Consider the following 14,429-nt stretch of genomic DNA (forward strand, 5'->3'; position numbering starts at 1 on the left):
CGGCCCCTCCCCTACCACGTAAAAACAAAACGGAAATCCGATGGCTTTTCTCAGGTCATTAAGAAATCAATCGCAGGAAGGCAGACGACGACTGCATCCCACAACTTACAGCTGTTCTACTCACCACTTCCTGTTTGCATTTTTCACATGGAAAGCGTGTTATGACACTAATCCTGGCAGAGTAAGCTGGTAAGGTAAAACTCCAGATTAAGAGGTGCTATTTTGGGGGAGTGCCTGGGGGGCTCAGCATCCGACTTTGGCTCAGGTCATGATGTCACAGTTTGTGGGTTCGAGCCCCAGGTTGGGCTCTGTGCTGAGAGCTCAGAGCCTGCTTCAGATTCTGTGTCTTCCTCTCTCTCTGACCCTCCCCCTCTCATGTTCTCTCTCTCTCCAAAAACAAACATTAAAAATAAAATACCTAGGAATAAATCTAAGCAAAGAGGTGAAAATTCTATAAACTGAAAACTACAGAAATTTCTTATGAAAGAAATTGAAGAAGACACAAAAAAATGGAAAAATTTCCCATGCTCCTGGATAGGAAAAACAAATATTGTCAAAATGTCAGTACTACGCAAAGCACTCTACATATTCAATGCAATCTCTCTTAAAATAACACCAGCATTCTTCACAGAGCTAGAACAAACCATTCTAAAGTTTGTATGGAACCAGAAAAGCCCCAAATAGCCAAAGCAATCCTGAAAAAGAAAACCAAAGATGGAGGCATCACAATCCCAGACTTCAAGCTGTATTACAAAGCTGTAATCATCAAGACGGTATGGTACTGGCACAAAAACAGACACTCAGATCAATGGAACAGAATAGAGAACCCAAAAATGGGCCCACAAATGTATGGTCAACTAATCTTTGACAAAGCAGGAAAGAATAGCCAATGGAATAAAGACAGTCTCTTCAACAAGTGGTGCTGAGTAAACTGGACAGGAACATGCAAAAAATAAAAAAATGGATGAAAGACCTAAATGTAAGACAGGAAGCCATCAAAATCCTCGAGGAGAAAGCAGGCAAAAACCTGTTTGACCTTGGCTGCAGCAACTTCTTACTCAACACGTCTCCAGAGGCAAGGGAAACAAAAGCAAAAATGAACTACTGGGACCTCATGAAAATAAAAAGCTTCTGCACCATGAAGGAAACAATCGGCAAAACTAAAAGGCAGCCGACAGAACGGGAGAAGATATTTGCAAACGACATATCAGATAAAGGGTTAATATACAAAATCTATAAAGAACTTTTCAAACTCAACACCCAAAAACCAAACAATCCAGTGAAGAAATGAGCAAAAGACATGAATCGACACTTCTTCAAAAAAGACATCCAGATGGCTAACAGATGCATGAAAAGATGCTCCACATCACTCATCATCAGGGAAATACAAATCAGAACCACAATGAGATACCACCTGACACCTGTCAGAATGGCGAACATTAACAACTCAGGCAACAACAGATGTTGGCGAGGATGCGGAGAAAGGGGAACTCTTTTGCACTGCTGGTGGGAAGGCAAACTGGGGCAGCCACTCTGGAAAACAGGATGGAGGTTCCTCAAAAAACTAAGAATAGAACTACCCTACGACCCAGCAATTGCACTACTAGGCATTTATCCACGGGATACAGGTGTGCTGTTTCAAGGGGACACATGCCCCCCAATGTTTATAGCAGCACTATCGACAATAGCCAAAGTATGGAAAGAGCCCAAATGTCCATCGATGGATGAATGGATAAAGAGGATGTGGTGTATATACATATGTGGTGTATATACGTATGTATATACATATACATGTATATATAAAAACGGAGTATTAGTCGGCAATCAAAAAGAATGAAATCTTGCTATCTGCAACTACGTGGATGGAACTAGAGGGTATTATGCTAAGTGAAATTAGAGAAAGACAAATGTCATATGACTTCACTCACATGAGGACTTTAAGACAGAACAGATGAACACAAGGAAAGGGAAGCAAAAATAATATAAAAACGGAGGGGGACAAAACATAAGAGACTCTTAAATACGGAGAACAGAGGGTTACTGGAGGGTTATGGGAGGGGGGGGATGGGCTAAATGGGTAAAGGGCATTAAGGAATCTACTCCTGAAATCATTGGTGCACTATATGCTAACTTGGATGTAAAGTAAAAACATAAAATTAAATAAAAAAAAATTTTTTTAAGTGCTATTTTTTAAACTAATGAAAAATTAACTGGAAGCACAACAGCCGAATGTTTACCTTCCCCCACACAAAAAAGAACATTCTGGAGTGATGTCCTCATTATGTGGAAGAGTCTGTGGATTTGAAGCAGCCTTTGTCCTAGTCTAGCATGTTATTTAGGAAAATGATATGTATAAAATGAAGGCTTTAAGCTATTAAGTTACAACCCAGGAAGAGGAATCAGTGTAGTCTGTCCTTGGCAAGGCAGTTCAGTGTATCGCTCCAGCCAAAACAGACTCTGAAGTGCTGACCAAGGGACATAAAAGAGAACACCTGTCCCTGCCCCTGCATGAAAATGCAGACTGCGTCTGCATCTTCAGGGATGCCGGCCTTCACCGGACACCGTCAGGTACCTGAATGCACGGGGAGTGAAGGGATCCCTCACATTGCCTCACAAAACCAGTTCAGCTGATACGGTCATGGGGCATATGTCAAGGGGCTGTGGTCCATTTTTTTTTTATTAAAGGTCCAGTCAGCAGCTACTTAGCAGGAATCCAACTATTAAGCTTAGCAAAATTCCCTAAAACTAAAGGCCAGTATTTACCAAGTAACTTGCCCTTCTTCCAAGAGGTGGGTACGTACCTCCTAGATGTACTGCAGATTCAAGGCCATATCCCCTCCCTACACTTACTAGCATGAATGCGACAGTAGAGGACAAGAAAGGGGAGCTAGGACCATGAACAGTCTCACAGTCAAATAAGCATAGGGGACTGGGTTTTGGGGGCTGAAACCCTGTTTGGGCCTGACCTGAACTTGGGCCTGAAGCCCTCCCCCTACTCCCACCTCAACACACACACACACACAGGGAGGAACAATGCACGAAGACACTGAGATACCCAAACATCAAAAGGTGCTGGTGCACAAGCACCCACGCCATTTTCTGGAAAGCAATTGCCCTGGGGAGGAAGAGGGAAGGGAGTGGCATTCTTGGAGAACACGCCTTTCAGTGAGCTTGTATTTCTTTAAAAAAGAATTGAAGCAACTCTGCCAAAATGTTAACTTTAGTTGGATTTTGGGTACGTGGATTTTTTTTCTCTGTACTACTCTGCATGTTAGAAATTGCTAATTACAATTTTTAAAATTTTTTTTAACGTTTATTTTTGAGACAGAGACAGAGTGTGAGTGGGGAAGGGGCAGAGAGAGAGGGAGACACAGCATCTGAAGCAGGCTCCAGGCTCTGAGCTGTCAGCACAGAGCCCGACGCGGGGCTCAAACCCACGAACCATGAGTTCATGACCTGAGCTGAAGTTGGACGCCCAACCGACTGAGCCACCCAGGCGCCCGCCGATTATAATTTTTATTAAAATTATTAACCAAGAGCTTCCCTTTGGCAAGCCTACGACAGTGGTTTTGGTATCAGTGTAGGGAAATGCTATCAGACCATTAGAGTCTTTTCCAAATGGAACCCTGTACAGAGGCCTGCATTCCCCACACACAGACATGCACTGAGGAGGGCTGGTCAGTCTGCCTGCCAAGCCGTTCTGGTGATGTGCTTCCTGCTTTTGTGGGTGGCTGAGCTAGAAAAGGTGCAAGATCTGAACAGATCTCTGGATCTGTCTCGGGCACAGAAATGCAGTTTGACAGAATCTATGGTGTCCCTCTTGGTCACCAGTTACTTAGAATACTACTTAAAATTTAACTGCACTGAATGTAAAATCTTACAATCCTAGGATAAGTCTAGACCCAGACCCTTGGCACTAATCAGCACCCTGAGCCCATGAAGCCTTTGTTTTAGAACCAGTAAGAGGACGAGCTACTTTTTGCACTGAGGATGGTCTGAGCAGGGGCACAGCACAGATTTCAAGAAGCAAAGAGCCCTCCTTAGACTTTCTGAGTATGCCTCATCATAGGTTCCCTCCTACAAAATATCCCCTGGTGCAAACCTCAGGACGGTGAATCTGAGCCAGTGTGGCAGGACAGAGACTAAGAGCACATCCGGCCTGTCTTACCCTCCGTGTTTAGCTTCGGTCCTCCTAAAGGAGGAAATGTTCTGAATGTTCCAGGAAACGTAATGGACAGGGTTGATAAGCCAGCTGTTCTCAGTGGCTGAGGAAGAGCAAATGAGCTATTTTGTAGAACAGCTGTGGTCCAGGAGACTAGATGATTTGACATTAATTGATATCAGTATAGCTAGCTGGCCACACCAGGCACGGGGCCAGGAGGCTCCTTGTGCCCAACCTGGCCACAGACCCCCAGGAGACACCTCCTATACCAAAGAGACATAGTTATGAAGTGGGATTAACTATGAAACACAACTCTCTTCGGATCTATCCCTGAAGGCAGTATGTTTATCTAGGATTCAGCCATCTATTTGATGGTATGTGGTCCTCTATATTATCAGTTAATTTAGAGGGAGGACCGATTAAGCAGAAGTGAATTTAACTGTACTGACTCACTTGCTCCCATGTCTCTTGGGCCTGATGCATTCAGTAATGTATTTCTTTCCCACCATTAACCATGGTTTGGGTTTGTCTTTTAGCTATAGAAATGCTATTAGCTAGCGAAGCAGAGCATGTGAACGAAAATGCATTTGAATTCAATAACTAGGAAAGATACTCCCCTCGTGATGCATAATTTCAGGAATATTTTTGATGTCAGATTGAAGAATAAAGAGCAAGATAAGACTAGGTTAATGGAGCAAAGGATACAGTATATTCAAATAGACTACATAAAAGCTGGGAGCTTACTGAATGCTGTCCACGGACTATAAAAATGAGCTATCACCTCAGCTGAGAATTTGCAATATGGAATATCTTACATATTCATTTCAGATACTTCCTGCTTCAGTGGAAGCCAATGAATGTCACATATTCATTAACCATCCTATTCAATAAGAGAACAATTCCGGTGTGCTTTGAGAAGTAATTAACCCTTGGCTGGGCAAGATACTCCCAGTATGTCTGTTACCTTTGTGTATCCGGACGGCATGCTGAGGCTGCACATCCCATAGTGCCTAAGTTGGCATCTATGGGGTTAAGACCACAATTCAGGGGCTCCGGGGTGGCTCAGTCTGTTAAGCATCTGACTTCAGCTCAGGTCATGATCTCACAGTTCATGGGTTCAAGCCCTGCATTGGGCTCTGCGCTGACAGTACAGAGCCTGCTTGGGAAACTCTCTCTTTCCCCCTCTCTCTGTCTCTCCCCTGCTTGCACATGCACTCTCTTTCTCTCAAAGTAATAAATAAACAAACTTCAGGGCACCTGGGTGATTCAGTCGGTTAAGCGTCCGACTCTTGATTTCGGCTCAGGTCATGATCTCGCAGTTCGTGAGATCAGGCTCCACACAGCAGATTCTGCATGGATAGTGCGGAACCTGCTTGCGATTCTCTCTCTCTCCCTCTCTCTCTGCCCCCTCCCCTACTCCATGCTCTCTTTTCTCTCAATATAAATAAACTTTTAAAAACAAATAAATACGGGGCGCCTGGGAGGCTCAGTTGGTTAAGCATCTGACTTCGGCTCAGGTCGTGATCTCACGGTTCATGGGTTCGAGCCCCATATGGGGCTCTGTGCTGACAGCTCAGAGCCTGGAGCCTGCTTCAGCTTCTGTCTCTCTCTCTCTCTGTCTCTCTGCCCCTCCCCGGCCCACCCTCTCTCGTTCTCTCAAAAATAATTAAAAAAAATTAAATAAACTTTAAAAACATATATTTTAAAAAAGAGATTTTTATATTAAAAAAAAGAAGACACTGCAATTCAATCCTCTCTTACAGCAGCCTTTTCCTCAAATGTTACCCAGAAACATGCCAGGAAAGGGGCCAGCAGTAAGGTTTTCTTTGCTCCCACATAAACCAGAAGGGCTACATTGGAAATTTGTGCCTTTGTGCTGTTTGACATAATACAAAACTGGCCCTGGCTTTGGATCAAGTAGGACCAACTGAATGACTCTAGGGGCCTGAGCATGTGACCGATCTAACGAGGGACACTTGTGTGCCGGGAGGGACTTACTGTCATATTCCTGTAACAGCTCCACCGCCGTCAAGAGAACAGCCCTGTGTTCCGGGTCCCTGATATTTAACTCATCCAAATCTTCCTCCTCCAGGAGCTTAAAGGTGTCCAGGTCTTCATACCCATTGAACAGGAAAGTGGGCATGTGCTCCTGTGAGGGAAAGAAGCCAAGGGAGTCAGCAGGCCCTGTGATTCTGGACCCTCAAGCAGCCTCGAACCCCTAAACTCTTTCCACAGTCCGTTTCACGTAGCTGGAAGATTAGTAAGTATCGCTTGTAATCTGCTGTGTATCTCCCAGCCCTACAGCTGAGCAGGCGCACAAGGCATTTCATTAATCAGGGGTCAAGGACATGTACCTCGCAGGCTGACATGGGCCCCACTGGCTTGCATTTTCACTGTGCCCCTGCTTTAGGGCCTCTAACGCTGCAGCATGCACAGCCCAGGAGACTTCTTTCGTTTATAGGGCTGCTGAAATCCAACTCAGAAAGCGCTATGACTTCCTCAGGAGCAAGAGGGTTGTGCAGGGAGGAGACCGAATCTACTGCTGCGGCCCCGGTTCACTAGATCCTGAGAGGGACAGTGGGAGACGGGCCGTGGGCATAAATCCTCAGTCTGAGGAGCTGAGGGAGCAGGGCACGAGGGGTTTGTGTTTACAGCCCTTCCTGGTAGTAGCTCGGACCTCACGGCTCTCTGAAAGCTGTTCTTGGGGCTAACAGCAAGTTCTGACCCGGGACTTAGGCGGTCACCCACCGCAGAGGTCAATGGCAGCATTAGAATACCGGTACCTATTTCTGTAGAATAATGGCCACTCATCAAAGTAACGGGCTGCCCTTGTTGAATCACACAGATGACTCTTTCTCCTTCCCTGAATGTGCCCTTGCTTAATTTAGGAAAAGGAGAAGGCAGCAGGGAGCCAAATGTGACCAGAACAAGAAGAAACTGACTTTCAGGTTGATCCGATCAAGGAGATCCTCCACAGATTTGGGCTGGGGTGGTCTTCCTTTTCTCCTCCTCCTGGTGGGGCGCTTGGGCTTCTCTTCTTCCTCATTTAGCACATCTACGTAGATGAACTTGAATGTGCCAACCTTGTTGTTCAACAGACCCATCCAGGTGCCCATGGGTGGCTTGCTGATTATGTCAATGATGTCTCCTTTCTGTGGCCCAGGGAACAAAGATCCTTCCATTAGGTACATCTCTAGGCATGAACCCTGCACCAATTAGATGTGTTAACCACACAGATGAGAAAATACAACGAAGGGCCAGACTCAGGGTTCCTTCCACAGGTCACTGTACACGAGTGGGAGCTTGGCAGAGAGCCTGAGCTCTCCTGCCTCTGCTAGATTCCTTGCAGGCCTGAGGTCTCATACCCCCCCCCCCCCCCCCCCCCCCCCCCCCCCCCACTTCACCACAAGGTGAAACGTGGCTGAAGTATCTCTTGGTGCTCATGGCTGGCTGGGCACCTGGCTGGCCCTCTGGATGCCTGGCCACCATCCAGAGCTCCTACTCCCTAGAGCAAGAATTTCCCACCAATCAAATGCCAGCAGCAAGCCCTGTTGTAGAAGTGCTTCATACATTTTGTGCAGCTCCATCTGTCCTGTAAAAACCTCACTGGTTAGTCATACAGAGAAGGCAGTAAGGTTTCTTCAGCTGGAGAGAGCAAAACCGGAGGGGGGGGGGGGCGGAGGGGACAACAGGAACTCTAAAAGGAAGCCGAGGTCAGAGGTAAGGACTGGTGGAGGCGACAGTGATGACAGAGCATTAACACAACACCCACCTTCATCCTAAATGCTACCTGGTTTTCGGTTTTGTTTTTCCGTACTGAGGAGACCAGTTTATCACAGCAGCCAAGACACTGGCACCACAGTAGCCCAGCACTCAAAAGCAAGGACAACAGAACACCTCTTAAAGAAACCGTCAGTCTGAGGCCGGGCAGAGACGTACCTTGAGCTTGAGTGAGTCCGTGTCATAGGGACTAGGCGTGAAGTCGGTGTGCACCCTGGCGCGCCCGCAGAAGGGGCCCCGGTAGGGGGGTTCCTCATCATCACCGTCTTCTGACTTGACACTCTCCCTGTTGCTGGTTGAGGAATCCGTGGTACTTACAGTCTGACCACCTGCACAGGAAAGATAGGAAGAACCAGGGTAAACACAGACTTCCTGTGTAGCAAAGCTTAAAGGCATTAAAGGTCATCATAGATCAGGAAATTAAGGGACAGATCAGGGAAGTCACAGGCCACAACCGTTGTGTCAGGACCACGGCAGGGCTGGGTTAGGAGTCCAGGGGATCTGAATTTTCTGATGGTTATTCCTAATCAACCGCCTAAATAGACAAGGGACTCCAGCAAGTTATCTTTATGACCCAGGAATCCAGGAGACAGACTCCCTAATGGAGGACACCGCAAGCCTTCCACATTCATAACCTCTCAGGCATACTGTCCTTACCCCTTGTGACAGACAAGGAAAGTCAGAGAAGTCAAAGAACTCGCACAAGGCCAGGCGTTCTGAAAATGGTGGGTTTAAATTGGTCTCCTCCCCCACGCCATTTGGCGACACCACCATTAGTCCTGGAGTGGTTGAATGGCACGCATTATCTGTGACATTTATAATTCGCTCTTTCCCCACGTCTTATGTTGGTCATTTCAAGAGCCTTTGCCCTTGACTTCTTCCCCTCCATTCTCCAGATCGTTCCTCCGAGTTGCTTCCCTGTTTTCTCCAATCAAAATTCATGACCCCGTTTGTGCCACTGCGATACGTCTGCTACGAAACAAATATGACTCTAGGTCCAGACATTTCGCAGGTCTGTCTCTAACAACACCCGAAGGGTGGGAACTTGTTCTTTTCATCTTTCGATTGCCTGACCCTGACACCCAGTAAAAGTCTGATGTGGACTCCAACGGAAACCATCTATAATTACAAATGGGACGCACTCATCGAGCTCTGGCCACTCAGAGAACTCCGCAGACTCTCGACAGAACCTCCGGCTTTGAGCTTCGGTTTGTCCATGTGTTCACCGTCAGGCTGTGAAGACGGAGGGGAGCCGGGCATTCCCTCCAGGCCCGAGTCCTATAACGGGTTTCAACAAAATTAAGTTTCATCAGAGTGGACGGGTGTCCTTTTATAATTTGAAGCAATTTAGCCCTCAACTAAATCAATCTAATCCATTTTTATCCCCATATTTGATTCTGTACCCCAAATCCTCCTCCTTTTTAATCTATAGCCTTGCTTCAGTTTAAAGTTGCAGCTCACGTAACACAATCATTCTTCATGCTCAAATAGATGGTCTTGAAATCTCCAAAAAAAAAAAAAAAAAAAATATATATATATATATATATCTACCTCTTAGAACATTTTATTAAAGGCTTAAAAGATAGGTAGCATAGTCTATAGGTCGGTAGTAAAAATGAACTTCAAATGCAGATCAAAGTACAATCTACCAGTAATGTGTAATTTGGAAGTACTATCAGAAAACATTGACTCAATCTGAAGGGAAACGTTTATACCTTAAAGCAAAAATAAGTAAATAAAAGACCAGATTCTTTATCTGTTTACATAAATTATTAAAATTAGTTCATGAAGGGGCGCCTGGGTGGCTCAGTCGGTTAAGCAGCCGACTTCGGCCCAGGTCATGATCTCGCGGTCCGTGAGTTCGAGCCCCGCGTCGGGCTCTGTGCTGATGGCTCAGAGCCTGGAGCCTGTTTCAGATTCTGTGTCTCCCTCTCTCTGACCCTCCCCTGTTCATGCTCCGTCTCTCCGTGTCTCAAAAATAAATAAAATGTTAAAAAAAATTAAAATTAGTTCATGAAATAACCAATTTTGGATACAGATACATAGCAAAAATACTTTTTTTTTTGGTCCGTAATAAAATTTCTATACGTCGTCTGTGGTTTTTAGCTTCTTTCACATCCTTTACGCGTGCAGCATAAAAGCTGTGCAGTCCCTTTCAGATCCGAATGAGGACAGTAGTGATTCAGCAGTACTTTTTACTTCTGGGGCGGCCATGAGGCATTATTAGCTTGGTGGCCCCTCATTTGCGCATGTTAAGTATGGCGCGCTCATTTGATTAGTGGTGCTATACGGAGAAGCAGTATCATGCTTTAAAAAGTTTGCAGTCTGATTGGTTTACTTGCCAGAACATACCACTTTCTGGCATATCACATAGCCACGTGAGCACAAAACCATCTAAATGAAACCTGTTATTTGCATAGTGCCGAATCATCAGAAGAGCTTTGACGCGATTCTGCGGGTCCTGCAAACATTTAAGGCAGCCTCTGACCCAAAACCCATTTTTTTAAAAGTACGCTCTAGGCCCAACATGGGGCCTTGAACTCACATCCCTGAGATCAGGAGTCGCGTGCTCTACCGACTGAGCCAGCCAGGGGCCCCCCAAACATCCCTTTACATTTAAGGAAAGTGAACAAACCCCAAAAACAAATATAAACAGAGGTGCCATCACTGAGGAGTAACTGAAGCTGTGAAGTATGAATTCCTGAAAATATTTTCATTCCTCTTTCTGAAACATCAACTAAGTCATCTTTCCAATTATCTTTAAAAAAAAATTTAAGTTTGTTTTGAGAAAGAGTGAGAGCGCACACGCATGTAAGCAGGGGCGGGGCAGAGAGAGGGAGAGAGAGAGAATCCCAAGCAGTCAAGCACTGTAAATGCAGAGCCCGACTCAAGGCTCGATCTCACAAACCATGAGATCATGACCTGAGCCGAACTCAAGAGTCGGACACCCGACCAACTGAATCACCCAGGTGCCCCTCCAATTACCTTCTTTAATGCTTTTGAAAACACCCATTTTGAAAAACAGCAATATGAAATCTACATCTCTGATACTGTATGTTCTCAGGTACTTTTATTAATTTACTCATCACCTATTGTTTACCTATGAACAGGTACTGTTTTTTAGGTGCTGGGTGTACAGCAGGGACAAAGCAAAGATCTTTACCATAATGGTTGATACATTTCCTAAAATGTTTACAAATAAACCTTGCAACATTAGTTTTCTCTCTACAAAAAGCATCATAATGATCATTTATTCCTTTTAAGCGAAATGACTGCTTCAAAAAAGCAGAGAATTAGACTAGAAGCCTGCTAGATAGTAGTATAATTCTAGAAAACGGCGGAAAAGGACATTAAAGTTCTATGCTCATGATCCATAAAGCAGAAACCCCTTAAGAATGCAAGTGTGTAAGAGCTTTTAGTGGAGGTTTCAAATCAAGGGAAAAAGTGCTTCAACTTGATGGTGCTGCTTTCAGTGACTGGCAGGATGTCTGCTTCATAGGAGAGCGCAGTTTGCCTCACTGCTGTGCAGAAATCTAGAATTGCCATTGCTCCCAATGCCCGCAGGGACAAAAAGGGAAAACGATCGTGGAGAAGACATACAGGATGCAGCCCGGACTTCTGCAGGTTTAACAAGCCAGAGTTTCTCAACCTGAGCACTGTCAGCATGTTAGATGGGTAACTGCTTGGGGGGGAACTGTCATAAAAGGTTTACCAGCACCTCTGTCCTCTATCAGATGCCAGTAGCAAAGCACCCAGCCTGCCCCACCCCTGCCCAGTTGTGACTATCAAAAACGTGCCCAGTTGGAACGGAAACAAAATCCGTACACGCCCCCCATCTTCCCCCGTGACAACCACTGTAAGAAGCTGAAGATACTGTGTGGGCTTTGTCTGAATCACAGTGCAGGCCAGTGGCTAGCTGGTGTTCAGGGACTCAAACGGGGAGGTCTGGATTTTAGCTTCCTCTGTCCACCAGAGGGCAGCAGCTGAGCAAAAATGTCCCCTTTCCCTGTTTTTATTTGGTAGGTAAAGCAACATTACCCAAAGATTTCAAGTTGACAAACGTCTCCAATGCTATAAAGGTGCCAGAGGAAAGGAAAGTCAAATGGTCAAAGTCACCTCAAGGCCAAACTCTCCAGATGCCTTTATTCCCTCCACCCAAATGATGAGAACAAAAACTGGTCATGTTTGGGGTGCCTGGGTGGTGCAGTCGGTTAAGCGTCCGACTTCAGCCAGGTCACGATCTCGCGGTCCGTGAGTTCGAGCCCCACGTCAGGCTCTGGGCTGATGGCTCGGAGCCTGGAGCCTGTTTCCGATTCTGTGTCTCCCTCTCTCTCTGCTCCTCCCCCGTTCATGCTCTGTCTCTCTGTGTCCCAAAAATAAATAAACGTTGAAAAAAAAAAATTAAAAAAAAAAAAAACAAAACTGGTCATGTTTCTACTGATGAAATCACACCACGGGGGGGGGGGGGTCTATTCTGTGCTCTCTCAATGGCCACAGAGAGGTCCAATCAATGAAAACACCCCCAGAAACAACTGCTATCAGAAGGTCTACTTGCCAGGAGCTTTTCGAGCTCCTACTTCCTCTACCTTTTTTGAAAAGTCGGTTATCTAAGGAAACTTGAGTATCTTTTTGCGGTTTGATTCTGGCGATCCATTTTGTAGCAGGGATATTCTATCAAATAAAATCCTTCCTCTGTGTCAAATGTTAAGATGCTTTCTGCACTAAGGAGTAATCACTTCTTCACATGATTTCTTTTTCTTGTCTGTACATGAAGGCAGGGCCTGCATCATGTATTCCCAGCGCTAAGCAGGGACCACCCACCCTAAGTGCTGATGTTTACTGAGTCAATTATTGAATAAATGTCAGTCGAGCTTCTGGGTCCACAAACTAAGCATGGTCCGGAGCCTGGTTAATACCAATGAACGTATTTGCTACCATATCAGATCATAGATCTGATAGCCCTTGGCTTGGCTCTTTGCTCCTGCTCTTTGTTCCATACCTGCTCAGAGACAGAGCTGCTGTATTTTTTAGACATTCTCTTCCTCATTGTCTCTTTCACAGATTTCACCTTTTTTCCAAGAGAGATGCGGGAGGCCGTGGGTGATTTGATAACTTCTTTGTACACAAAATCTCCTTCTTTACTCTGCAAAACAAAGTGTTGTAAATACCTTTAATCACAGTAAAAGGATGCCCAGAAATAGGTTTTATTATGCAAACCATTAATGTTCTACCTCTCAGAAAAATACTGGCATCCCCCAGGATCCTGAAATTTTTCCTGTGTTAACTCAGTGCTGTTATTTGTCTTTTCGATTGAAAATTAAAAGCTACTCGCTAAGGCCCTTTTGTATATTTGTTTAAAGTGGAATGTGGGTCACTTATTATTTTTTTAACCTTAGTATATTCTTCTCCTATTATACTTTTCCTCATCATTTTAGATACCCAAGGGGACTGCATTTCATTGATAAAGAGTAATTTAAATGAACCAATGTTCACATAATCCCAGCAGAGGGAAGAAGAGAAACATAATACTACTGAATCACCCCAGGAAGAGTGGAAAGAACAACATGGCAAATCTCAGTCATCAGAAGTCCAATATCTGATCAGACTTAACAGCATTCTTGAGCTCCGTGGGGTCAACTGCTAAGAATATGTACATTTCCTTCCCTGAACAAAAACTTGGTCATCTCTCGTTCTATTTTACATCTTAGAAAGCGACTTTCCCCTGAGAAAGGAAAAGAAATCCTACTTCCTCTATCATTTTTTTAAAAGATTTAACTGCATAAAATTATTGGTTTATGAATCAATAAAGTTTGATATCCAAATAAAATAGTATTATTCTTCTAGGAAATTCTCAAACACTTGAAAAATCACAGATGGGTATTTTAGCTGACATATGATATATACACAAATATAAAGCACGGAATTTTAATTTCATAGTTGCAGACAAAATGCATAAAGAGAAAACAAAACTGTAGGTAAAATTCACCTACATCCTTGGAGCCTCAGAAAGGGAACCTTAGGGAATGGAACTTGTGCACCACAGTGGTGGACTGTCCCCAGAGTGATCCAGAAGCAGATCTCAGGCAGCTGGAACCTTGGCTCTGAAGAGTCTGGTTTGGTTTGGGCCCAAGGATACTGGGTTCATTCCAGGACACTCCAGATCAGGAAGACCTACGCTTATAGAGAGCCATGCACTTGGCCTGTGATAAGACTGGTTTCTTAGATATCTGGGCACATCCTGTTGGACCCCGGTCACAGGGCTCCATCCTGTCACGCTACCTGTGCGTAGTGGCCGTGTACACGTGCTACTAGAAGCCAAACTCCTCTGGATTTGGGACTTAAAGAAAACCGGAAGCAAAGGCATCACAGGAATGGAGGTGGTCATCGTCGTTCCACACGGAACAGCAAAGCATCTCCATGATGGGTACCAAGGGGCTTCTATCCAACTATGATGCAGGATCACCGATGTTACCCACTATCCTTTCTC

At 45.0% G+C, this 14,429-nt stretch overlaps 1 protein-coding gene across 13 annotated transcripts in view; it reads right to left on the reverse strand.

The window, feature by feature from the left end:
- Nucleotides 1–14,429, reverse strand: part of SASH1 (SAM and SH3 domain containing 1) — a 340,008-nt gene that overhangs the window by 21,537 nt on the left and 304,042 nt on the right. For all 13 annotated transcript variants that reach the window (XM_040448607.1, XM_040448611.1, XM_040448608.1 and 10 more), the window contains 5 exons: nt 12,942–13,085; nt 9,085–9,220; nt 8,102–8,271; nt 7,105–7,314; nt 6,161–6,311 (listed from right to left, as the gene is read on the reverse strand). In XM_040448607.1, coding sequence (XP_040304541.1) covers nt 6,161–6,311; nt 7,105–7,314; nt 8,102–8,271; nt 9,085–9,220; nt 12,942–13,085 — 811 coding nt within the window. The remainder of the gene's footprint in view (nt 1–6,160; nt 6,312–7,104; nt 7,315–8,101; nt 8,272–9,084; nt 9,221–12,941; nt 13,086–14,429) is intronic.

Source organism: Herpailurus yagouaroundi, unplaced genomic scaffold (assembly GCF_014898765.1).
Source record: "Herpailurus yagouaroundi ecotype Mexico unplaced genomic scaffold, PumYag 198, whole genome shotgun sequence".
Taxonomy (NCBI): domain Eukaryota; kingdom Metazoa; phylum Chordata; class Mammalia; order Carnivora; family Felidae; genus Herpailurus; species Herpailurus yagouaroundi.